At 48.4% G+C, this 25,214-nt stretch overlaps 2 protein-coding genes across 5 annotated transcripts in view; both read right to left on the bottom strand.

Annotated features, from left to right (window-relative positions):
- The window catches only part of USF3 (upstream transcription factor family member 3), a 28,460-nt gene extending 27,104 nt beyond the window's left edge, over window positions 1–1,356 (bottom strand). For 2 of the 3 annotated variants that reach the window (XM_075854695.1, XM_075854694.1), the window contains exon 1: window positions 1,227–1,356. The gene's annotated coding sequence lies outside the window, so the exon portion shown is untranslated. Of the gene's footprint in view, window positions 1–1,175 lie in introns of all 3 variants that reach the window. The other variant, XM_075854696.1, reaches the window with a different exon arrangement.
- Window positions 1,357–8,432: 7,076 nt separating this feature from the next.
- NAA50 (N-alpha-acetyltransferase 50, NatE catalytic subunit) lies at window positions 8,433–24,794 on the bottom strand. Of its 2 annotated transcripts, none has more exons than XM_075854692.1 (5): window positions 24,553–24,794; window positions 16,094–16,230; window positions 15,241–15,360; window positions 11,716–11,782; window positions 8,433–8,963 (listed from the first exon to the last, which is right to left on the bottom strand). In XM_075854692.1, the coding sequence occupies exons 1-5, from the start codon at window positions 24,558–24,560 to the stop codon at window positions 8,783–8,785; spliced, it is 513 nt and encodes a 170-aa protein (XP_075710807.1). In that variant the 5' UTR covers window positions 24,561–24,794; the 3' UTR covers window positions 8,433–8,782. The 2 variants fall into 2 exon arrangements, with proteins under 2 accessions (XP_075710807.1, XP_075710808.1); XM_075854693.1 differs by having other exon boundaries at window positions 16,094–16,227.
- Between the last annotated feature and the right edge of the window lie 420 nt (window positions 24,795–25,214).

Raw genomic sequence — 25,214 nt, 5'->3', positions numbered from 1 at the left:
TAACTATATAATAATAACACCCGTCATATCACCCCACACCCTATAACTATATAATAATAACACCCGTCATATCATCCCACACCCTATAACTATATAATAATAACACCCGTCATATCATCCCACACCCTATAACTATATAATAATAACACCCGTCATATCACCCCACACCCCATAACTATATAATAATAACACCCGTCATATCACCCCACACCCTATAACTATATAATAATAATAACACCCGTCATATCACCTCACACCCTATAACTATATAATAATAACACCCGTCATATCACCCCACACCCTATAACTATATAATAATAATAACACCCGTCATATCACCCCACACCCCATAACTATATAATAATAACACCCGTCACATCACCCCACACCCTATAACTATATAATAATAACACCCGTCATATCACCCCACACCCTATAACTATATAATAATAACACCCGTCATATCACCTCACACCCTATAACTATATAATAATAACACCCGTCATATCACCCCACACCCTATAACTATATAATAATAACACCCGTCATATCACCCCACACCCTATAACTATATACTAATAACACCCGTCATATCACCCCACACCCTATAACTATATAATAATAACACCCGTCATATCACCCCACACCCCATAACTATATAATAATAACACCCGTCATATCATCCCACACCCTATAACTATATAATAATAACACCCGTCATATCACCCCACACCCCATAACTATATAATAATAACACCCGTCATATCACCCCACACCCTATAACTATATAATAATAACACCCGTCATATCACCCCACACCCCATAACTATATAATAATAACACCCGTCATATCACCCCACACCCTATAACTATATACTAATAACACCCGTCATATCACCCCACACCCTATAACTATATAATAATAATATCACCCGTCATATCACCCCACACCCTATAACTATATACTAATAACACCCGTCATATCACCCCACACCCTATAACTATATAATAATAACACCCGTCATATCACCCCACACCCTATAACTATATAATAATAACACCCGTCATATCACCCCACACCAGTTTGTTTCCTGAGGATTTGGGGTCCCACTGTCACATGACTCTACACCTCCCCCTTCATTCCTCACAGACCCCCATGTAAATCACAAGATTACCGTCCGTCCCGGTGGGTCTCCCTCTTCACCAGGGAGGACGGGTATTCATACCTCAGTTCCCGTGTCACGTCTTCACCCCCCGGGCCGGTCCCCGGTGGGGCCTCCAGACCCCCGAAACAACCCCGCCAGTCAACCAAACCCGAAGCCAACAGCGAGATCCAGAGCACTACGAGCACCGCAACCAATCACCGCCCTGCGACTATAGCCAGTAGCCAATAGACACGCAGCTCTTCTGATTGACCTTCTTGATATCCAATGAGTAAAAAGAATAAAATCAGGAGGCGGGGATACCAGGACGACGGAAGAAAATGGATGGTAGTTAGGTTGCAAAATCGAGGAAGTGTTTTGGTTTACAGCTTTTTCATTGACAAGCCGATCAACAAATAGGATGAATGGGGGGGGGAGTTACTCTTAAAGGGCCAACAGTTAAAAATCCGGATACAGAATCGCGCTGCAACCTGTGGCTCTCCAGCTGTTACTAAACTACAACTCCTATGGCTGTCAGTGCATGCTGGGAGTTGTAGTTACCCAACAACCGGAAAGCCATTGTAACCTCTTTCACTAGAACAAGTCACACACAGAAAAGTAATCAACAAATGTTATGATGAAATTCTTTATATAAGAAAAGTCTAAACTAAGACTCGGACTAATGACCAAAGTCGCCGTGTCGCCCCGGCCTAGGAGTTCAGCCTCCATGACGTCTACGTGTCCTAAAAAAATAATTTATTAGTTCAGATGAGACGACCCCATTAACCCCTCGCTGTCGCTGCCATTTTTCTAAAAAGTTTTTCCAAAAGTCATAACTTTTTCTTGGGCTTCGAGGCCTTTGTATTTTTGCGGGGCGAGCTGTCGTTTTTCTTGGCACCAGTTTGGGGTACATGTGACTTTTTGATCAGTTTTTCTTCCATAATGGGGAAATCTGTGACCAAAAAACAGCAATTTTCCCATTTTTTTTTATAAATGACGTGATATTGTAATATTTCGGAAACATGTTATATACCGCACAGTATACGTTTTTGCAATAGTGTCGTCTACTGCGCTATTCCATTCTTCGAAGAAAAAGACAAAGGGACGTTTACCATGCGCTGGCGGACAGAAGGACTGTTTTGGCTTCCGTCAGTGCAATGGAGTTCTATAGACACGTTTATGGACGTACATGTTAAACGTAGGGCAGAGACGTGATCGGGAGGCCCGAATCTGATCGCCAGCTGCCCATATACCGACCCTCCTCGCTCCGGATCAACTCCGGATAGCGTCAATAAGGGTACAGTCCCACGCAGCGACATAATCCGTATCATGTCCATTTGTGCTGCGGAATGGCTGGTTTTCTGTTGCGGGTGCGACTGCAATTTTTGCGGCAAAAAAGCTGCGATTCTGCCACAAAAATTGCAACTCAGAAAAAAAGAGATTATACTTACCCAGAACTCTCTGCTTCTGCGTCCGGGCCGGCCTCCTGGGATGACGTTTCATCCCATGTGATCGCTGCTGCCAATCACAAACTGTCACGGGGACACGTCGCCAGGACTACGGGTAGATATGGGCTATTTTCCGCAGCAGAAATTTGGTGCAGTTGTTCGGCCAGAATTCCCTGCGAGGACCAGGGCGGATACAGTGCGTGCTTTTACGCAGCATATCTGCCCTGTGTGAACAAGTGCCAGGAGCGAGGAAGAGAAGTATATAGTCTGGTCTGGGGTCTGAATATATTTAGGGGCTGTGAAATTTAAATGGCGGTTTGTTATTAATATGGGGGTCTGATTTTGTTGAGGGGTCTGTTCTGCCTTTTGATATAAATATAGGACGTCTGAATATATATATATGAGAGGACCGGTCACCTCTCCGGTCTGTTTCAGTAAATATTTGTATTCCTCAAATCACAATTCCGGAATATATTTATTTAGAACGATGTAATGTGTTGTTCCTCTGTTATTCCTCCTAGAAATGTATGAATTGAAAAAACTGGGTGTTAACATTCCCTTATCAAAGGGGCGTGTCCCTATTCACTGTCAGCACTGATTGGACAGTGTCAGTCTGTGCAGGGACACACCCCCAACCGGTAACCCCTAGTTATTAATTTATTCTTACATTTTTAGGAGGAATAACAGAGGAATGGCGCAACCCAGAATTTAAAGAAAAAAATGCTCCGGAATTATTACTTCATGGGCAATACAAGTATTTACTGACGTACACGTGTCAGGGGAGGTGACCGGTCCTCTTTAACCACGCCCTTTTATGTCACACCCCTTGAAAAGGACACTCCCCTTTATGCTGCAACCTGCTGCTCAAGTAACGGGGGCCGGGATCTGAGGTTAGGAAAATAAAATTGTATCATGTGGTACGACCTGTCGTTATATGGAGGTAGAATCCCCAAGTATCACTTCCAGGAGGAATCCGGAGTCTCATTGAGGCGCGATGCTGAGTACATGGAGGACCGGCAGCTTTAGGGTATGTTCACATGCTTAACAAAATACGGCTGAAAATACGGAGCGGTTTTCAAGGGACAATCGCTCCTGATTTTCAGCCGTTTTTTTCAGCATTTTTGGAGCGGTTTCACTCTATTGAGTCAATGAAAAACGGTTCCAGAAATGTTGCGTTTCTCGCATCGTTTTCGCAGCGTTTTTTATGGACATTATTGGAGCGGTTTTCAATAGTCGATGAAAAACGGCTCCAAAAACGTCCCTAGTGACCTGCACTTTTTCGCGGTCAATTTGTTACGCAGCCGTTTTTCATAACGGCCGCGCGACCAACAGCCCGTCGGAACAGAACGCCGTTTTTCCCATTGCAATCAATGGGCAGATGTTTGGAATTCAACGGGGGAAAACCGCAACGAAAACGCAGCAAAAACAGACATGCTGTGAACGGATGTGCCGCACCGCAGGTCAATTTATGAATGTTTTCGATGCGTTTTTTTTTTTTCCCGCAGTGCGTGGGCATGAGATTTACTAAATCTCACCCGCTTTGCTGCTACTGTAAACGCTGCGGAAGCTCTGTACAGAACTCTGTTGTGGAAATTTTGCGTTTACGCTACGTGGGAACCCGGACTAAGGGGATGTTCACATGGAGTGTTTCCAGCCGTTTTTCTAGAAGTCCCGAACAACGGCTGAAAAATCGGCAGCAGAACGCCTCCAAACATCTGCCCATTGATTTCAATGGGAAAAACAGCGTTCTGCTCCAACAAGGCGTTTTTTACGCGGACGTTTTTTCAAAACGGCGGCGGAAAAAAACGGCCGCGAAAAAGCGCATGTCACTTCTTCAGCCGTTTTTCATACTCTATAGAAAAACAGCTCCAAAAACAGCCGTTAAAAAACCGACTGAAAATCAGGCGCTATTTCTCCTTGAACCAGCTCCGTATTTTGAGACGTTTTTTATTTTGTGTGCGCACAGAGCCTTATACTCAGAGCCTGTGGATTCACACGTGGCGTCACTTGGGTAGCAGAAAAATCAGCTGCAGAAGTTGACACCATGCATTCCTATGGCCGTGTTCACGCCGTGCAGATTTTGAACGTATTTTTTTTAAGCCAAAACCAGGAAGGCAACGACCAGTAGAACGCCACAACCATCGGCAGCTTTACAGGTCTCCTCTCCTGGATCCAATTCCGGTTTTGGCTTAAAAAAAATAAATACATTCAAACTCTGCACTGTGTGAACACGGCCCGTGGGTGGCAAAAAAATACTGCAACACTTACGTGGAGGAAATTTTCCTGCGTTTTCTGTGCGCTGCAGATTTTGGATGTGGAATATTTCATCATAAACATTTATACAATGTAAAGTTTTGCAACACAATTACACAGCAAATCCGCCACAAAATCAGTCAATGTAACCGCTGCAGAATTATGGCTGCAGATTTTTGGTTTATATTTTCACGCCCCATGTGAATCCCGTCTAAGGCCCTGTTCACACGGAGTATTTTTGCAGGCAGATTTTACATTTTCTGCACATTTGTGACGCAGTTTTTAACAGCGTTTTTCGCCCGCAACCTTTGGGCGCGGAGGGCAAACAATGTAGCGGAAAACAGTTTCTCTGCCTCCCATGGTCAGAGGCAGAACCGCAGCAAGAAAGAGCAAGCCATTTTTTTTTTACCCCAAGCGGCTAAAAGTCGCCGCGGAAAAAAGCCTCCACCTCCCATAGAAATCAATAGGTGATAGTTTGGGTTTTTTGGCGCGGATTCCGACGCAGTTTCCACGTCAAAAAACCGTGAACTGGGCCTAAAGGTTATTCATGTCCAGTAACCCAGCATCTACCAGGATTAAAAGATCTCTGCTGGTTATCAGTGAACAGAAACATTGTTTACATTTGGAGTCCTGCTCACTCTGCTGCAGATTGTTACAATGTGACTAATGTGAATTGTGCCAATCTCTGTACAGCGCGGCGGAATACATCAACACTACACAAGCAACAATGTATCCATGTAGTGAAGCGCTATCAGCGGAGTCCAGGGCAGGAAAGATTTACATTGCTGCAGCGTTTACATACAGGCCTCCTATCAGCGTCTGGTTCTTAAGGCCGTTCACACAGCGTTTTTTGGCACGTTTTTTGATGCAGAAACCGCGCCAAAACAGTCCGAAAACACCTCCCATTGATTTTAATAGGCGGCGGAGGGTTTTTTCCCAAAAAAGAACAGACATGCCCGATCTTCAGTTTTCGCTGTTTTTTTTTGCCCACAGTGCTCAATGTCCACGGCTGAAAAACGCCACGAAAAACGCTGCAAACGGGTCAAAATCTACCATATTTTTCCGCCTGCAAAATAAACTGTCTGAACAGGGCCTTAGATGTGGACCGTCAGAAGGGGCGCTGTCACACGGCAAACCCCCTATTACCTTGTCCATACACATGGGAAATCCACGTATAAACAAATATTTCAGTCTGGAGTCCCCGCTGCCTAACCTCACACAGAATTTCCTTGATCGGAATCAATTGTACCAAATCCTCAGCTGTGAGCAGATCTAGGCCTTTATCGGTTCTGTAGATCACTGATCCGCTGCGGGTTCAGAGCTCAGTGGGTGTTCCCTGTGAAGCTGCACTTTCCCTTCTATCATTGCTCTAGCCCGTCTCTCCCTCCTCCCTCTCACACTGACACAGCGGCACAATGGAGGTGTTTCTTGCGGAAAATTCTGAATTGCCCTGAGATCTGCTGCACATGATTAATAGACTTGCTCGGACTACACAAGTCTCTACATAGCGCAGGTGGCGATCAAAGGGTGGAAATACAAACTACAGAATCAGACTGAACACGGGGTTTGTCTACAACCCTGGAGCTGCAGCAACTGAATAAACCTGCTGCACATTGGTCTGCAGGGGAGCTGCGCGCACAAAACAGTACATTTCTATAACAAGACTGTTTGCAAAGCTACTTGATATTTTTTCTATGGTTCGTCGAAAAAGAGGGAAAAATTGGTATTACACTACGTTTTTTTTTATTTCTTCTCCCCTAAAGGGACTAAATAGATTCTATTTCTTAGTAATATTAAATATACTGGTATAATGCACTGCTACACCTGGGGACCTTTATCTGTCTCCATCATTACACCAGCCTGCCCGGCGATCACAGCTACAAGAGGGGGCCACTATTAGAACATCCCCTCGCTCATATTTCATTGTGGCACTCTATAGGTTAAAGGGGTAATAGCATTATGGACATTAATCCCCTATCCATGAGATAGGAGTGTCTGAACGCTGGGGGGCGCCGCTGATCACCTGACCTCCCCGTTCCCCGTCACTGCACAATCGCAGTGAAAAGGAGCCTGACTGAAGCAGAGGTCACGCGCGCGCGCGCGCGCCCCGCTGCTCCATTCAATGTCTATGGGACTGACGGTAGGATCTGAGCGCTGTACTCCGCTGTCTCATTGACTTTGAATGGAGCGACAGCACGCACGCACGCTCCACCACCGCTCCATTCAAAGTCCTCCCCACTGCACGATTGCAGCAGGAACTAGCGATCGTGGGAACCCCAGTGATCAGACACTTATCCTGTGGACAGGTGATGAATGTCCATTGTGGGAACACCCCTTTAATTGCCGGGATCAGAGTTCTCCCTGGTCCCGGCCGCTGTAGTGAGAGTGCAGATGTGTATTAGTCGTGCCCCTGCCAGCGATCGCATTGGCACAATAGTAGTGCCCGCAGTATCACCTTGATGTGAAAGTCATAGGAGACCCCAATTACCAAAGCCTCTTTATGTACTATTACGTCATGGGCGTTAAGAGGAGCGGCCGATGTCAGTCACATGACAAAGCAGTGGTCGGGGAGTTTTCTGCACTACCGGTCACTGCAATCATCACCCCCTCCAGCCTGAAAAGACTGATAACAGGGAACAATAGATTTAACAGTGTAGCTAAAGGACCTTTTCCACGGGCCAATGAGAATCTCCATACTAACGATAATTGCTCCATGTGAATAGAGCAAACGAGCGCCGATCAACAAGCTGTATTATCGATCGACACTCATTAAACACTCGCAATATCTGCCCACATAAAACCACCTTAAAGGGTAACTAAATGTTTGACTAAGTTCAGACACGTCAGAATTTTTGATTGGTGGGGTCCGAGCACAGAGACCCCCACCAATCGCTGAAATGAAGCTGAAGAAGGTCTCGTGTGAGCGCTCGGCCGCTTCGTGTCTGTTCTGCTTTCTCCGGAAATCCGATGTATCGGAGTACGGGCTCATAGACTTTCTATTAAGTCCGTCCTCCGATACATCGATTTCTGGAAAAAGCCGAACAGACACGAAGCGGCTCAGCGCTCACACGAGACCTTCAGCTGCTTCGTTTTAGCGATCGGTGGGGGTCTCAGTGCTCGGACCCCCACCAATCAAAACTTCTGACATGTCAGAAGTTAGTCAAACTTATAGGTACCCTTTAAGGTCTTGTTCACACAATGCAGATTTTGCTTGTTTTTTTTTTTGTTTTTTTTAAGCCCAAACCGACATTAAATCCAGCAGAGCAGACCTAGGCCTACCTTTATACATTTCTTCTGTTCCTGGTTTTGGAATGAAAAATACATGCAAAATCTGCACTGTGTGAACAAGGCCTAAGACTGGTTAGAACTTATGTCTGCACGACCCACCTCAATAGCTGCCATTACAGTCCCCATACAGGTTATTATCCATCTTTCACAAATCCCAGATCACTCAACAAGAGCCCAAATACAAGGTCAGCACCAAAAACGCAATCATTTTGATTAGTTGATTCCGGTCTTGATTGCCGGATTATCAAATGTCGGATTTCAATGGAAAAGAAAAACTGCAATGAAGTTAGAAAGAGAAAGCTAAAAAGAAATGAGATTTTATTTAAAGACTATTATTTCAGACTGATAGAAGCCACCCAACGCCTCCAAACCAAAACCGGGGGAAAGCCTGAAGAAGAGAATCCGTAACTCCCCCGCTCGGATCATCTCCACACATGGGAAACATTTCAGAGTTCAACTAGACAATATACATACGAGATTGTACGGCTCTTTCGAGAAGTATTCAACACTTTTTCTTTTAATTTTTTTTTCAAGTGGAGAAGGAAGAGGAGATATTAGAAGTGTGCGCTCAGTAAAACTCAACGGGTCTCTTATCCGTATTTGGCGACAAGCAAGTGCAAGAAAAAAAAAAGGGTTCGTCCAGGTCTCCGTTCAGTTTTCACTCTTTTGCACGTCTGCGTTCGGCGCGGGAGAAGAGAGCTTCAGGTTTTTCTGGAGCACGTGAGCATCAGCCGGCTCTATCCTCTTGTAATAATTTTTCTTTGTTTCGATGATCTCAAAACCAAACTTTCTGTAGAAATCTATGGCGGATTCGTTGCTGATCTGGACGTGCCTGCGGTGAAACAGAATGCGAGCCACGTTACGATAGTTGCATTAGGTTTAGTTCTCACTTGCTGTTTTTCCTGAGTTACATCCTGTATTATACTCCAGAGCTGCACTCACTATTCTGCTGGTGGAGTCACTGTGTACATACATTACATGACTTATCCTGTACTGATCCTGAGTTATATCCTGTATTATACTCCAGAGCTGCACTCACTATTCTGCTGGTGGTGTCACTGTGTACATACATTACATTACTTATCCTGTACTGATCCTGAGTTACATCCTGTATTATACGCCAGAGCTGCACTCACTATTCTGCTGGTGGAGTCACTGTGTACATACATTACTTATCCTGTACTGATCCTGAGTTACATCCTGTATTATACTCCAGAGCTGCACTCACTATTCTGCTGGCGGAGTCACTGTGTACATACATTACATTACTTATCCTGTACTGATCCTGAGTTACATCCTGTATTATACGCCAGAGCTGCACTCACTATTCTGCTGGTGGAGTCACTGTGTACATACATTACTTATCCTGTACTGATCCTGAGTTACATCCTGTATTATACTCCAGAGCTGCACTCACTATTCTGCTGGCGGAGTCACTGTGTACATACATTACATTACTTATCCTGTACTGATCCTGAGTTACATCCTGTATTATACTCCAGAGCTGCACTCACTATTCTGCTGGTGGAGTCACTGTGTACATACATTACATTACTGATCCTGAGTTACATCCTGTATTATACTCCACAGCTGCACTCACTATTCTGCTGGTGGAGTCACTGTGTACATACATTACATTACTTATCCTGTACTGATCCTGAGTTATATCCTGTATTATACTGCAGAGCTGCACTCACTATTCTGCTGGTGGAGTCACTGTGTACATACATTACATTACTTATCCTGTACTGATCCTGAGTTACATCCTGTATTATACTCCAGAGCTGCACTCACTATTCTGCTGGTGGAGTCACTGTGTACATACATTACATTACTTATCCTGTACTGATCCTGAGTTACATCCTGTATTATACTCCAGAGCTGCACTCACTATTCTGCTGGTGGAGTCACTGTGTACATACATTACATTACTTATCCTGTACTGATCCTGAGTTACATCCTGTATTATACTCCACAGCTGCACTCACTATTCTGCTGGTGGAGTCACTGTGTACATACATTACATTACTTATCCTGTACTGATCCTGAGTTATATCCTGTATTATACTGCAGAGCTGCACTCACTATTCTGCTGGTGGTGTCACTGTGTACATACATTACATGACTTATCCTGTACTGATCCTGAGTTACATCCTGTATTATACTCCAGAGCTGCACTCACTATTCTGCTGGTGGAGTCACCGTGTACATACATTACATTACTTATCCTGTACTGATCCTGAGTTACATCCTGTATTATACTCCAGAGCTGCACTCACTATTCTGCTTGTGGAGTCACTGTGTACATACATTACATTACTTATCCTGTACTGATCCTGAGTTACATCCTGTATTATACTCCAGAGCTGCACTCACTATTCTGCTGGTGGAGTCACTGTGTACATACATTACTTATCCTGTACTGATCCTGAGTTACATCCTGTATTATACTCCAGAGCTGCACTCACTATTCTGCTGGTGGAGTCACTGTGTACATACATTACATTACTTATCCTGTACTGATCCTGAGTTACATCCTGTATTATACTCCAGAGCTGCACTCACTATTCTGCGGGTGGAGTCACTGTGTACATACATTACATTACTTATCCTGTACTGATCCTGAGTTATATCCTGTATTATATTCCAGAGCTGCACTCACTATTCTGCGGGTGGAGTCACTGTGTACATACATTACATTACTTATCCTGTACTGATCCTGAGTTATATCCTGTATTATACTCCAGAGCTGCATTCACTGTCATGGCAATCTGCATTTTTACTGCAACCAAAAGTCATTATGCGTATGGATAAAGCCCATTTTTTCCCCGTGTTCGTTTTTTGCGCTGCATCACAAAGCAGTCTGAGCTCACACACAAATATACAAAAGGAAATTCCCAAAAAGAGACGGGGCTTCCCTTCATAACGGAAACTTTTTGTCTAATAATTACTAGGACCTGCTATTTTCTAAGCAGCAGCCCAAACAGGTCACGGGTGTTGCTTAGCGAGGCATTCAAAGGTGTGTGGTGACCAGCAGAACTACACGCTCTAATGGAGATCTGGATGTCTCATCCGCAGTCAGAAGTAAAAGGTGTCCGTATACTGTAGAGAGCTGCCGGCTGAAAGCTATGCCTACCATCTCCCCCATACACATGCACGCTCTACTTCAATGGTGAGAGGGGAATAAAGCCGCTGACGATCTGCCAAACACATATGTTAATTGTATGGATCAGGTGGAGACGAGCGGCTGTCAAGACTCCTGATCTCTGAAAACCCCCCAAAAAAATCCAACCTGTTCTATACATCAGCTCACAATCTAATGTGTATCATGACTACAAGATGTGAACGTGGAACAACAAGTATGTGACATCTTCGTTTTCCCGGGGATAAGCAGCATCTGGCCACCGCTTATCACCAAACAAACACTCAGCTGAGCATGCATGTGAATGTAGGAGTCGGGGGTGGGGAGGGGGGGCGTTGATGGCTGTCAGCAAAACGATTGTCTATGGGCGGCTTTTCCCTTCCACAAGAATCTGCTGACACCACCCGGGAAACAGACTGAGCAAATCTGACGAGAAACTTACAGATAGATGTTGTCGAAGGTGCCGTCCTTTTCACAAATGTTTAAAACGTGGTTCAGCATCTTTGTTCCTGAGAAGGCAGAATATGTTATTAATGGAGAAAGAGTCACACGATTGATCTAGAGCCAATGTTCTCTGGAAATTCTTCAAGAGTAGAAGACACGGCTGGTGAAGATGTAAAGGACGTCACGTATGAAATGCCCTGAGGTTTTACCATGAAAAAAATAAAGGTAAACCGACGCATAACAACATGGCGGATGCCAAAATGTCACTTGTAGGGGGTCTAAGGGCAGGTTCAGAGTATGTGCTGGGACCGTGATCAATTCCCGATCGCCTGACCCATTTAATAGGCGCTGTGATGCTGATAACTTGTGTGATTGGTTTTAAAAAAAAAAACAAAAACGTATTTGAAAAATTGAGCATTTTTCTAAATATGCTAATTTAGCTCTAAAAGCCAAATAGGAGGGGACTCCCTCTTTTCTCTCTGGGCGTTGTAATGTTTTATGGCCAATCCGGATACAGCGTGATCGTATAGTATACAGCTTCCATTCCCGACTGTATTCAACTGGTGATCTCTCCAGTTGTTTCACTGCGATCCTGGCGTGATATAAAAGATTAGAATCACCTCTTTCATATGACACCAGAACCGCTGTTCTAGGTGATCCACAGCCGGAGATCTGGCTATTTGAATTGATCGCCCTTCCCTCCAGCCTCAGCCTATCACACGGTGTGAAGCAGCTTCATGCTGATTGGACAGTCAGAGGCTGTGAGGAGGCTCCACCTCCGGGGAATCGCTGGTGTTACCTCCCAGTTGTCCAATAAAGGCTCATTTACATATTTAGAAAAAAAGCTCAGAACTTTTAACCGATTCCCGACCGCTGGCTGTGTATTTACGGCTGGCGGTCGGGGTCCTTAAAAGCTGCACCATAGACTATTTACGGCGCGGCTTTTAGCTGAATGTGGGGACTCCGGCAGTGACAGCTGGGGACCCTGAGAAGATAGAAGCAGCTTTCGTCTTCTCTGATGTCTTCTACACAGCGCTCAATGAGCGTGGAGTATATGAATAGAGGCAGCCTCTGGTCACATGATCGCCGGGTGCCGTTAGTGGCAGGCTGCTGCTGGGTCTTACTAGACCCGGCACAGCCCTATTAGTGACAATAGTCACTATGAGAGGGCCGATATCCCCTGTAACTGGGGCTGCACAGTGGAAAGACGGTGTAAAATAAGTAAAAATAAAATAAATAAAGTCTCCCAAAGGTCTTTTCTGACATTTGAGTGACAATCCATAATAATAAAAAAATAAGTAAAATATAAAGTGCAAAAAAAATTAACACACAATTTTCACTACTATTATCAGTGCGACAGCGACTATTAGATTAGCGAGGAGATTGGACATCACTAAACCAGTGACAGATCCCCTTTAAGAACATTAAAAAAGGGACGGTCTCATCTCAACAACCCCCTTTCGAAATAAAGACCATTTGGTGATCAACAGAATTGCCATTGCAGGGGATGGACCGTGACGTCAGGGGCTCTAGAAGCAGAATCCCCGGCCGGTACGATCTGACATCGGGGATTCCGCTCCTAGAGTCGCTTCAGGTGGCGCCATCTACAGGTGGGTGCGATGCAATCTACAGCGGGGGGTTACTATCTGCAGGCAGGCACTATCTACAGCGGGGGGTTACTATCTGCAGGGAGGCACTATCTACAGCGGGGGGGTTACTATCTGCAGGGAGGCACTATCTACAGCGGGGGGGTTACTATCTGCAGGGAGGCACTATCTACAGCGGGGGGGTTACTATCTGCAGGGAGGCACTATCTACAGCGGGGGGGTTACTATCTGCAGGGAGGCACTATCTACAGCGGGGGGTTACTATCTGCAGGGAGGCACTATCTACAGCGGGGGGTTACTATCTGCAGGGAGGCACTATCTACAGCGGGGGGTTACTATCTGCAGGGAGGCACTATCTACAGCGGGGGGGTTACTATCTGCAGGGAGGCACTATCTACAGCGGGGGGGTTACTATCTGCAGGGAGGCACTATCTACAGCGGGGGGTTACTATCTGCAGGGAGGCACTATCTACAGCGGGGGGTTACTATCTGCAGGGAGGCACTATCTACAGCGGGGGGGTTACTATCTGCAGGGAGGCACTATCTACAGCGGGGGGTTACTATCTGCAGGGAGGCACTATCTACAGCGGGGGGTTACTATCTGCAGGGAGGCACTATCTACAGCGGGGGGTTACTATCTGCAGGGAGGCACTATCTACAGCGGGGGGGTTACTATCTGCAGGGAGGCACTATCTACAGCGGGGGGGTTACTATCTGCAGGGAGGCACTATCTACAGCGGGGGGTTACTATCTGCAGGGAGGCACTATCTACAGCGGGGGGGTTACTATCTGCAGGGAGGCACTATCTACAGCGGGGGGGTTACTATCTGCAGGGAGGCACTATCTGCAGGGAGGCACTATCTACAGCGGGGGGTTACTATCTGCAGGGAGGCACTATCTACAGCGGAGATGGAGATGGCAGGGGCTCCCTCTAGGAGGGGAATCCTCGGCCGTGGATTCAGACGTTGGAGGGAGCTTAGGTGGCGCTATCTGCAGAGGGCTTTGCGCTGCCTACAGGGGGGTTGTGGGAGCCCCCGGAATACACCCCCCCCCCCACTGTAAATGGGGGCGGCTGACATGAGTGTGCAGTGCTGCTCACACTGAAGCAGCACTGCACTCAAATCCGTTCCAGGCTGTCAACGTTTATACACGCGCTAACTGCACGGGGCATCGGCAGTTAGAACGTATATAGAAGTATGGCAGTCGTGAAGGGGTTAAAGATGGCGCCGGGTCTCCGCTGTGTTACACAGCAGCAATGCTTGTGATCAGATCGCAAGCATTTAACCCCTTAGATGCCGGTGTCAGATGTGGCCACTGGAATCGGAGGGGTTTTTACTGGCCCTTTTGCTTCGGGGACGGTCACTGGCACCCGCGCGGTGAGATTGTGGGAGCCGGTGTACTCCTATAGAAGCTGGGAGCCTTGTGAACGCTACCAGCCCTGCTAGAGGAAGATTGCTGTGACTGTGGCAGGTCTCAATAGCAACGCACTGCTATTATATATGCGAACGTCGCAGTGGAGAAAAAAGGCCAAAGCGCAGTTTTGCAACTTCAACCCACATGCAATGTGATTGAATGCCCGACATCCCCCAAAAAGGTATTAATAAAAACGACATCTTTTTACGTACAAAAAGACGCCTTACCCAGCTCTGTAAACAGAAATATAAAAAATAAATAAAAAAGCACAGGCCTTTGGTCACCGGCGGGATAATGGAGCCTTATGAAGAGGTTTATTGCGCACGTTGGGAGCTTTCCTGACGTACATGATACATTTAGGGCACCAACGCCACGTGAAGAGGCCTTAGAGGAATGACCACGCAGAGTTCTAAGAAAATACATCCCAGATAATACAAGTAGTCCCTAAAATAATCATGTCCAGAGATGTGACCGCTCCTCTTGAAAGGAAGGACAATACATACCTATACCTAGTCTGCGGTACGGCGCCAGGCAGCCGAGGGTCATAATATAAAGTCTCTTCTGATTCTGAGAGTGGTCGACTCTACAACACACTGCTCCAACCGCAATGTCATTGAAATAGGCTGCAGGAAGAAGACACAAGAATATTATTATTACCGCTCTCAAAGAGGACGTTTTAGTCGACATTCAGAATACGCCATCGTGTGTTTACATGAGGAATGACACTATCTCTGGACACGATGACTTGTATTCTGCATTTATCTGCAGTTTTCCCCGCTGCAGGCTCGATTTCTAATTGTTTCGTTTTCTCTTGAGCTCAGTTCCCGAGGGAGAGAAGACTTGCTGCTATGATGTCTCCCATACACAGCAGAGAAGATCCCGCTCTCTTATCTCTCGCATACAGGAGAGGAGATCCTGCTCCCCTATGACAGAGAAGCAGCAGCATGGAGGACATTATACAGCAGTACTGAGTAGTGTTACTGTAAATCCACTGGGGTGAGATACAACAAATATTAGAAGCAGCAGAATCTGCGTATCAGAAGCTCCCCCCTCCCCTCTCCAAAGACTATTATGGGCTCTGTTTCACTGTAGATGGATTTTACCAGTGAAGTAAATGATCACTGCTGGAGGTATTCTTCTGCAATAAGATTGCGCGCATGTTTATTTCATTAGGGAGAGGGGAATAAGCGGATGGCGGATTCCTCCGGCAGCAGAGTCGCGTGGCCCCCATACACATCAGAGCGACTAGTTCGGACGACTTTCATCTGATAAGTATGGGGGTCTTTAGGCTGTAAGAGACCATAGTAAACCATATTCTTTGTTTCGACAATCAACATTACTCCACCATTTCCTTACCAAGTTTTGCCAGCTCCCCGACCTCCAGGACGTCCTTGTAGAACTTGTCGTTGTAGCTGACTGGGAAGATGACCTGGTTCAACCGCTTCAGTTGCTTTATGTTATGTGGCGTCACATCTCCCAACTCGATCCGGCTACTGGAACAAAGCAAAACATCATTAAAAATCTTTCTGGAAATACTGCTCGCTATCTCCGTCAGTTCCATAGAATCATGGAGCGTCAGCGCGCACGCTCAACCAGCGCCCCTCACTGCGGTCGTGCAGGGCGGACAGGGGGGGGGGCTCCGGACCCCGGTTATAATGATCGGTTGGGATGGCCCTCAGCAATCAGTCTGATCACCTATTGGCCCGTGCAGAAGGACCCTTAGTGAAACAATCCCTTACAGCACGGCTCTGCACAAAATTCACCTCTAGTTAAAGAGAAGGTCTGACACGTCATAAGTTCTCATCAGGGGGTCTGGGCGCTGAGGACCCCACTGATCGCTGGAGGTGGCAGCCCGTCACGTCAGCTTCCCCCATGAGAGGCGAGGACAGACTAGAGATCTGCAGTCTATGACCTGCCTTTACCTCTCCAGGAGCAGAGCCGCAGCCCCTTCTAGACATCAGTGGTGGTCTGCGCTACAGGACCCCCCGTCGAAGGGAAATGACGACATGTCAGACGTTCTCTAGAACTGCAGATTTAAATTGAAGCAATGCATTCCAAGTTTTATTTTTCAATGTGTTCATTATTCCCCGACAGATTTACACATGAGCCTTACATTTCATATCGCTGTCGGCCCGCAGCTTGTCCTCCCGGGCGCATTGAAATCCAACATGTACGGTCCTACTTTCCCTCGACATCTGCCAATTGGGGGGAACGAGCGCCGATCAACGAGCTGTCTCGATTGGCAAAACTGTCCGGTGTAAGAGGACCTTTACACACGGCACAACTTTATAGGCAGCCTGGCTCCTGCGGTCTGTGCATCATGTGTTCATACACTGGAAGACGCAGGACTAACTACAGCGCTCATTGGAAAGTTGCAACATGTTTAGTGACCTCTGCCATGAAGTAATAATCCGATATATAAAAGTTCCAGTCTAGTCAGTAGTAACACATCCAGTAATGATCCCTAGGAGGACTCGTCCACATGGGCAGATTTGGTGAGATTTTGCTTTTCTTATGTTTAGGATCCACTCCTGGTTTCTTCAAAACCTGCACCAAACTGCCCTGTGTGAACAAGACCATATACAAAAGATGAATAGAAATTAGGACCAACGAGAAGAATGCAAATCGTTTGCGTGTCCGAGACAAACCCACATCTACCCTCGGGAGGCCCTTCTCACCCTCGGCAGCCCCTTCTGAATTATGGGTATCAGATGCCTGAACACAACCTTTAATAGCCGCCATTAGGGTCACCCAGCTTTTCACAGACCCAGACTGGCATACAAGACCTGTAAAGTTACATGTCTCGTCTCTCCTACTGCCCGTGTAAGTACCAGTCCTTTTCTCTCATCCATGAACCAGGAGGCTCAGGATGAACATCGCTGCCGGTCCCTCCCGGGTTGGGAAGGTTTCCAGTGTGTGGTGCTGCAAAGTGACAAGACGGATGGAAAAAACAAAATCAAGGGTTTTATAGGGATTTCTCAAACTGTGACCTCCGTGAAGAGCGGTTGTGGTTTTATCAAAACGCTGCGGATTGGCAGATAATGCCAACGAACAGATTCGGCATCATCCAATTAGAGGGCACCGTTTCTTTAGTACCACTTTTAAATCTGAGGGCACACAGGCTGGTACTTCGCATAGGTTGAGCCCTGTATTGCGGGCAGATTAGCTTCGTGCGCCAAGTTAAGTGATCCATTTGCAGACCGAGGGTTAATATCGCCCCAGCAATGAGACATTCAGCAATAAGATATGAGATATAATCCATGGTCGGGCTGCGGGAGGTTCGGAGCTGGTAGGACGTCGTCTTTCACACTCACCAGAAGGCAGCGCCGGTCTCACTTCTCATCGCTATAAATAGTGTCTGACCGTCCTGAGAAGGAATGCGCAGCCCTGAAACAGATCCCAGCGCGGATCGCTCCCCGAAGCCCAAAATCTATTTACAGCTATCGCTTGTTAAATTTAGTCTGACAGTCATTCATTGCAACCACATGGATTCTGCTGAGCGTAGGACTAATGTAAGGTACGTGCAAAGAACGAGAACGCCAGCAGCAGTGCCAGGCCAGGTACGTACGCGTTCACACAGGGAGCGGACGGTGCGGCGGGAAGAGACGGAACACACAATAAAAATGGGAACGGAAAACGGAATGTCGCACTCTTAGAGTAAGTTCACACGTAGCAGAAATACTGCAGATTTTCCGCAACGGATTTAGTTGAGGAAAATCTGCATCAAATACAGTAGCAGCAAAATAACGCTCAGAAATTGACCTGCGGCACGTTTTTTAAATCCGCAGCATGTCAATTGTATTTGTGTCATCGCTGCTGCAGCCGTCACATGGGATTAAACATCGTCCCAGGAGGCTGGTCGGCAGAGGGACGTGTCGCCATGGCTATGTAAGTATCAACCAGTTTTCCGCAGCGGACAATCCGGATGAAAAACTGCCCCACAATTTGCTGCGGCTTTTCGGCCGGAATTCCCTGCGGCCGCTAGTGTGGATACGCGGTGTACTTTTACACAGCGCATCCACCCCGTGCCAACAGGAGTTTCCCCATCTGAGGCTTTGTTTGGACTGTTGGAGCCCTCGATTGAAGGCATACGTCGTCCATAGGCGCGCACACACACACACACACACACACACACGTGGCACATCTGCCCATTGCAGTTAATTGCTGCTGGAGCAAAACGACGTCGAGAACCCTGCGAGTGAATGTACCCGAAGCCCTTTAAAATATAATTTCCAATAATATAAACACGACTGCTGCAGGTGCCAGAACAATGAGTGCCAGGGACTAAACAGTACTGAGAGGGACCATGACGAGGGGGCAATGGCATCAGAAAACTTGCATCAAACACGTGCTGCCTCAAAAGGGGTCAGAATAGAAACAGTGTAAGTTTTCTGTACACATGGCTGGACGAGCCCTTTAATAAACACCCTGTTCTGGCACTTCAGTATAGCGGAGGCTCATTACTGATCAGAAGACATTGGACAGAGGGTTTTCAGAGCATTTCATAGTAATCGTCGTCCGGCAGAAGAGCGAGAAACCTTCCAGGATCGCTGCCTCATTCACCTCGTGAGCCGCTCTCCGCTAGGACTTCCAGCTACAACAGAAGAGCAGATGTGGAGGACTTTCTACGAGGCGCTGCCAAGTCACAGCACATCGTGAGAGGGAAAGGTACGACTTGGCCGCAGGAGACGCTCAAATTCAGTCTGCAAATCCGACTCCCGTCCCACAGTTTATAGGACGCGAGAGACTGAAGAGCAGCCGACCGCCCCATCTCCAGCCTCAGCTAGTGGATGTGAACATCAAGAAGGACGATTCTATAAAGAAGGGACATTGCTATTTAGTGGGTTTCATTATATAATGCAGGTCATGAAGTATCCACTGAAATCAATGAGTAACGCACAGAAAACAAAGGACTTATCCCCTTTCCATATGCCCGTCATGGAGCAGGGGTCCCACTTGGGGTACCACATTCTCCGGCGTTAAAAAAAAAAGGAGTCCTGTCCCTTTATCCCTCAGATGCCGTGATCGTTACTGATTACAGCATCTAAAGGGTTACAAAAATTCCCGATACGCACGGATTAGTCTCGGAGGCTGTCAGTGGCGGCCATTGCGCAGCGGTAAGGACCGTACAGCACCAGAGCATGGTTTGCATGATGACTCACATGTGCAACGGTTACTTTCCCAACATGCAGCCACCACCACTCCTACTTTACCCGGGCTGGGGCGGATGAGCTCATAGATCAGATTTCCCTGTTAAATTGTTAATAGATCTCGGCGCTTGTGGTAGAAGCTCTGGATAGGGTCACACCACGACAGAATCTACAACATGGTCGCGACACGATAATAAACGCCAGCGTCCCGTAGTGGTCACTGACAGCCGGACACTAAAGTCACCTCCACAGGAAGAGCAACGGGTCGACTTTGGCAGGGAACAGAGGTGAAAGATTTGGGTGGCTGCTTCAAGTCATGGAAAGAAGCACATGGCAGTGGCATGGTTAGTTTTTATCGCCTTTCACATTTCTGCTGGTTCTTATTGGAAACAGTCAGCAAGCTTGTAGAGAGACACTCCCTAACAGCCCAGCTGAGCGCCTATAATGCAGGGGGGCACTTAGATTTCCCTTCATTACTCTACAGTACTTGGTGTAAAGACCCAGAATGAATATATAAGTAAAATTAGTGAATATAGATCTTACGGGGGACGTCCAGCTCGAAAAAAAAAAAAAAAAAGTAATGTTCAGGATCCTCATCTCTTGGTCAGAGTGGAGAGCGGTTACATAGAGCGTCTGTGTGTGTCTCTCTCTCTCTCTCTGGAGGACCTGTCCTGTATTACACAGACAACACATGAATATGAATGGGCAATGCGTAATACTTCATTTCCCCTGTGGTGGCGCTGCAGGGAAACTGAACACTTACTGCCAAGTTCCCCACAGATTACAGCTGATCGCTGGGGGTCCTAGCAGGGATCGGCTGACTGGTGTTCCCGGGACGCAGGGTCCCCACATTAGAGAGGTGACCCTGTAGCTGCCTGTGACATGGTAGGAAGGGGTCACAGGTAAAAAGTCACTGCAAAAGGGGTTAAACCATTTCTGGTTCGGCCACTTTAATTTAGATTTTTTCGTAGCCGAAAAAACTTGCAAAGAAAATCAAGGACACAATCAGCACCAAAAAACCGAGCCAGCGGCAATTTCTAGGTGCAATGTCTACACTGCAAGATCCAAAAACCCCAGCGGTCCCCATATATCACAGGCAGCAGCTACACAGTGTGACCATCCTGACAAACAGCCACTCAGATCTCAGCTTCCGCTATAACGTCTTGTGGTATGGGTCACGTTATGAGTGGTAATGGGCTTTAGAGGGGTTATCCATCAGAGGTAAGCTGAACCATAGGAGTGCAGAAGTTGGGGACCCCAGAGGGTCCACATTACCCCTGCAGTAATGTATATAACAGTCCATTATAAACAGAAGATATGACACGAAGACCTTATTCACACAAACAGATTTCACGTCCGTGCGCTGTCCATCAAAACAACTGACCGCACACTGACCAATGCAACTCAACGGGCCGATTCACACATTCACGTTGCGTGTCCGTTGCGTGAAACTCTCCGCGTGTCCTATTCTGGTCCTTTGTTTGCCGACCAGACTCGCCCATTGAAGTCTGCGGGTGCGTGAAAAACCTGGACAGCACGCGGACGACATCCGTTTACCGTCCGATTTTCGCGCCATTGCTAAAGAAACTCAGAGAAAACAAAAGCGTCAAGAAGTGACAAACACGGACGTGACACACGGAAACCACATGGACGCAACACGGTCGTAGGCAAGGAAAACTGACCGTTTTCTCCAGACACAAATCGGATACGCTCGTGTGAATAATGGCCAACAAGAACAAAAGCATGACAGTGAGCGCGCCAATGTAATGTGAACTTCACCGCAGGTCATAGACGTCGTTCAGGATCAGTAAAACATCTTTCATCCAAAAACAGCGCCACGCCTGCCCACAGGTTGTGTGTTGTACTGCAGTTCAGCCTCATTCACGTAAAAGGAGCTGAGCTGTAATACCCAGCTAAGGACAGGTGTAGCGCTATTTTTGGAAGTAGCCACGTTTTTCTAGTCCTTCACAACCCCTCCAAAAATTGGGGTACCACCATTCAGCTCTCACTTTACCTTTCGTTTTTTTTTTTCTTCTCCAGCCAGAACAGAGACTAGAGGAGCCTAAGAGAAAAGTGTAAGGCCTTGTTCACACAGCACAGACTTGGTGCAGTTTTTAGAAACGGAGAATAAACACTACAGCAAAGTGTGAACCCGGGGTCTGGGATTCCCAAAATTAACTTTTATGGCACGTCCAGCAGCTGCACCCCTCCCCCATCAATCATGAGAAGCAGACGGTTCAGGTCTTGGCTTGATCCCGACATTTAAAGGGGTTTTCTATTTTTTGTAGCGCGCTCTGGTCAGCGGGCCTGGTACGATGGGAAAGCCTGATCTGACTTCACCGACAACATAAAAGTTTGTTTTGGGACAACACCTAATATCCCCTGCTGTGTCTACATGGCGACTATACGAAAAGATTAAAGGGACACTCCGGGGAAAAAGCTGAAACTTCAAGTCCTGGCCCCTGATATTCCCCAACACGACGGCCGCTGATGGGGGAATCCTGGGTTGTCCTCGGTCAGATCTCTCCCGCAGCCCCAGAACCTGTATAGAGAATAACACACCGCACGAGCCCAGATAGTCAAATATTCCCGATCCTGGGCAGGACATGATAACCGCTGCCCGGGACCTTAGCGTACGGACTAGAAGCACGAGCGGCCTGCCAGATGACCCCCGTGTATCACCCCCATCATGGCGGCCCACGTGGGTGAGAATCAGGAGGCAAAACTGAGTTTCGATCCTCTGTGCGGTGTCACTTTAAACATGACACATTAGTCCATACAATAACGTCTTTCAATCCGGCATGGAGACCAGGCAGGTGCCGGATTATCAGACGGACGACGTTTACAGAAAGTGGCCGCCAGTTATTTGAGGTCTTACTTTGGAGGACGAGTCGTGTATTTCTGGGTATCATTTCCGGGAACTCGCGCAGGTTTCTGTATTTTTGTCGACACGTACGTTACGGTGTGTTGCAGCGGTTCTCCAGAGACGTAACGTGAAGCGTCTGGTGCCCCAAATACAAAGTCCATAACACGGCCCCAACTATCACATCATTTATACAACCGGTCTCCTCATACAGGGCAGCCGCTCCTTTTGGGCCCCTTATACTCCAGGGCCCGCGCTACCTCTGCAGCCCTGATAGCTACGCCCCTGGGGATCTCCGGGATACGAGATTACAGAAACGCCATCATAGAACGCCACGACTGCCCAATATGTCTGTATACCAAACTGTGAACCAAGACCACCATAAACAAACAGCCCATAGCGGGGGTCAGGGCGGGCACCCCATAGTCTACCCATGAGCGTGGGTCGGGGCGGGCGAAGTCTACACAGGAGCGGGGGTCAGGGCGGGCGCAGCCTACCCATGGGCGGGGGTCAGGGTGGGCACAGTCTACCCAGGAGGGGGGGGGGGGTCAGGGTGGGCGCAGTATACCCAGGAGCGGGGGTCAGGGTGGGTGCTGTCTACATAGGAGCGGGGGGTCAGGGTGGGCGCAGTCTACATATGAGCGGGGGTCAGGGCGGGCACAGTCTACCCAGGAGCAGGGTCAGGGCGGGCGCAGTCTACCCAGGAGCAGGGTCAGGGCGGGCGCAGTCTACATAGGAGCGGGGGGTCAGGGTGGGCGCAGTCTACATAGGAGCGGGGGGTCAGGGTGGGCACAGTCTACCCAGGAGCGGGGGGTCAGGGTGGGCACAGTCTACCCAGGAGCGGGGGGTCAGGGCGGGCACAGTCTACCCAGGAGCGGGGGGTCAGGGCGGGCACAGTCTACCCAGGAGCGGGGGGGGTCAGGGCGGGCACAGTCTACCCAGGAGCGGGGGGGTCAGGGCGGGCACAGTCTACCCAGGAGCGGGGGGTCAGGGCGGGCACAGTCTACCCAGGAGCGGGGGGTCAGGGCGGGCACAGTCTACCCAGGAGCGGGGGGGTCAGGGCGGGCACAGTCTACCCAGGAGCGGGGGGGTCAGGGCGGGCACAGTCTACCCAGGAGCGGGGGGTCAGGGTGGGCACAGTCTACCCAGGAGCGGGGGGTCAGGGTGGGCACAGTCTACACAGGAGCAGGGGGTCAGGGCGGGCACCCCATAGTCTACCCATGAGCGTGGGTCAGGGCGGACACAGTCTACCCATGAGCGGGGGGTCAGGGTGGGCACAGTCTACCCATGAGCGGGGGGTCAGGGTGGGCACAGTCTACCCAGGAGCGGGGGGTCAGGGTGGGCACAGTCTACCCAGGAGCGGGGGGTCAGGGTGGGCACAGTCTACCCAGGAGCGGGGGGTCAGGGTGGGCACAGTCTACCCGGGAGCGGGGGGTCAGGGTGGGCACAGTCTACTCGGGAGCGGGGGTCAGGGTGGGCACAGTCTACCCGGGAGCGGGGGTCAGGGTGGGCACAGTCTACCCGGGAGCGGGGGTCAGGGTGGGCACAGTCTACCCGGGAGCGGGGGTCAGGGTGGGCACAGTCTACCCCGGAACGGGGGCCAGGGTGGGCACAGTCTACCCGGGAGCGGGGGTCAGGGTGGGCGCACAATGAGACACACAGTGACATATATAACAAGTATACAGCAGGACATACACAGTGAGAATACAGCGCGGTGTATGGGTGACGGCTCTGATATATACACGCGTATCCATGCAGTGACTGAGGTATACACGGACATGCAGCGCGGTATGACAGCTCACCCCTTCATGATGGCAGCGGCTCGGAGGCCCGGGCTGTGTGATGGTAGCGGGAGCTCAGGGCGGAGGCTCAGTCCCGGGTGTCGCTGGTGACAGTTCTCCCCCGTCTCTGAGGTAACCTGGGGTCTCTCTCCTCCCCCACCACCTGCACCACGTGACCAGCCACCCCACACTCCTCCGAATGGCGCGAAGGCTCCCAAGCCGGGGAGAACGGTGCACGCATGCGCAGAACACCTTCCAATCACAGTATCCGAAACGAGGAACCGATTCCGCGCCTGCGCATAGGCAAATCCAATCAAAGTCCGATAAGGGTAGAGTCGTACTGCGCAGGCGCGTTGTGGGACAACGAGACAGCGGCGGCCATTAATAGAAAGGCGCGCATGCGTAATAAAAGGTCGTGGGCGCCGGTCTGAAAGCAGAGTATACGCATGCGTAGTGTTATGCCCCGTTCGGGCCTATTATTTTGCGCGTCCGTACAATTACGGCGATACCAAATTATTATATATATTTTTAATATCTTACTACTGTGACAAAATAAAAACACTGTTAAATAAAGAGTTATATTCTGAGACCCATAACTTATTTTTTTTTCCGTCACGCGGTGTGAGGGCTTGTTTTTTGCGGGGTGAGCTGCAGTTTTATCGGTACCATTTTAGGGTACATTC

The sequence above is a fragment of the Rhinoderma darwinii genome, chromosome 2 (genome assembly GCF_050947455.1).
Source record: "Rhinoderma darwinii isolate aRhiDar2 chromosome 2, aRhiDar2.hap1, whole genome shotgun sequence".
In the NCBI taxonomy this organism is placed as follows: domain Eukaryota; kingdom Metazoa; phylum Chordata; class Amphibia; order Anura; family Rhinodermatidae; genus Rhinoderma; species Rhinoderma darwinii.
Note: the sequence above shows the minus strand (reverse complement) of the source record. Positions and strands in the feature narration are given on the sequence as shown.

What these genes read in the sequence shown, in the direction of transcription:
- NAA50 (XM_075854692.1), bottom strand. An exon ending in GTACCGCAGACTAGGTATAG is followed by an intron (nt 11,783 to 15,240) that starts GTATGTATTGTC and finishes CTGCCTTCTCAG; the next exon opens with GAACAAAGATGCTGAACCAC. An exon ending in ACCTTCGACAACATCTATCT is followed by an intron (nt 8,964 to 11,715) that starts GTAAGTTTCTCG and finishes GTTTCACCGCAG; the next exon opens with GCACGTCCAGATCAGCAACG.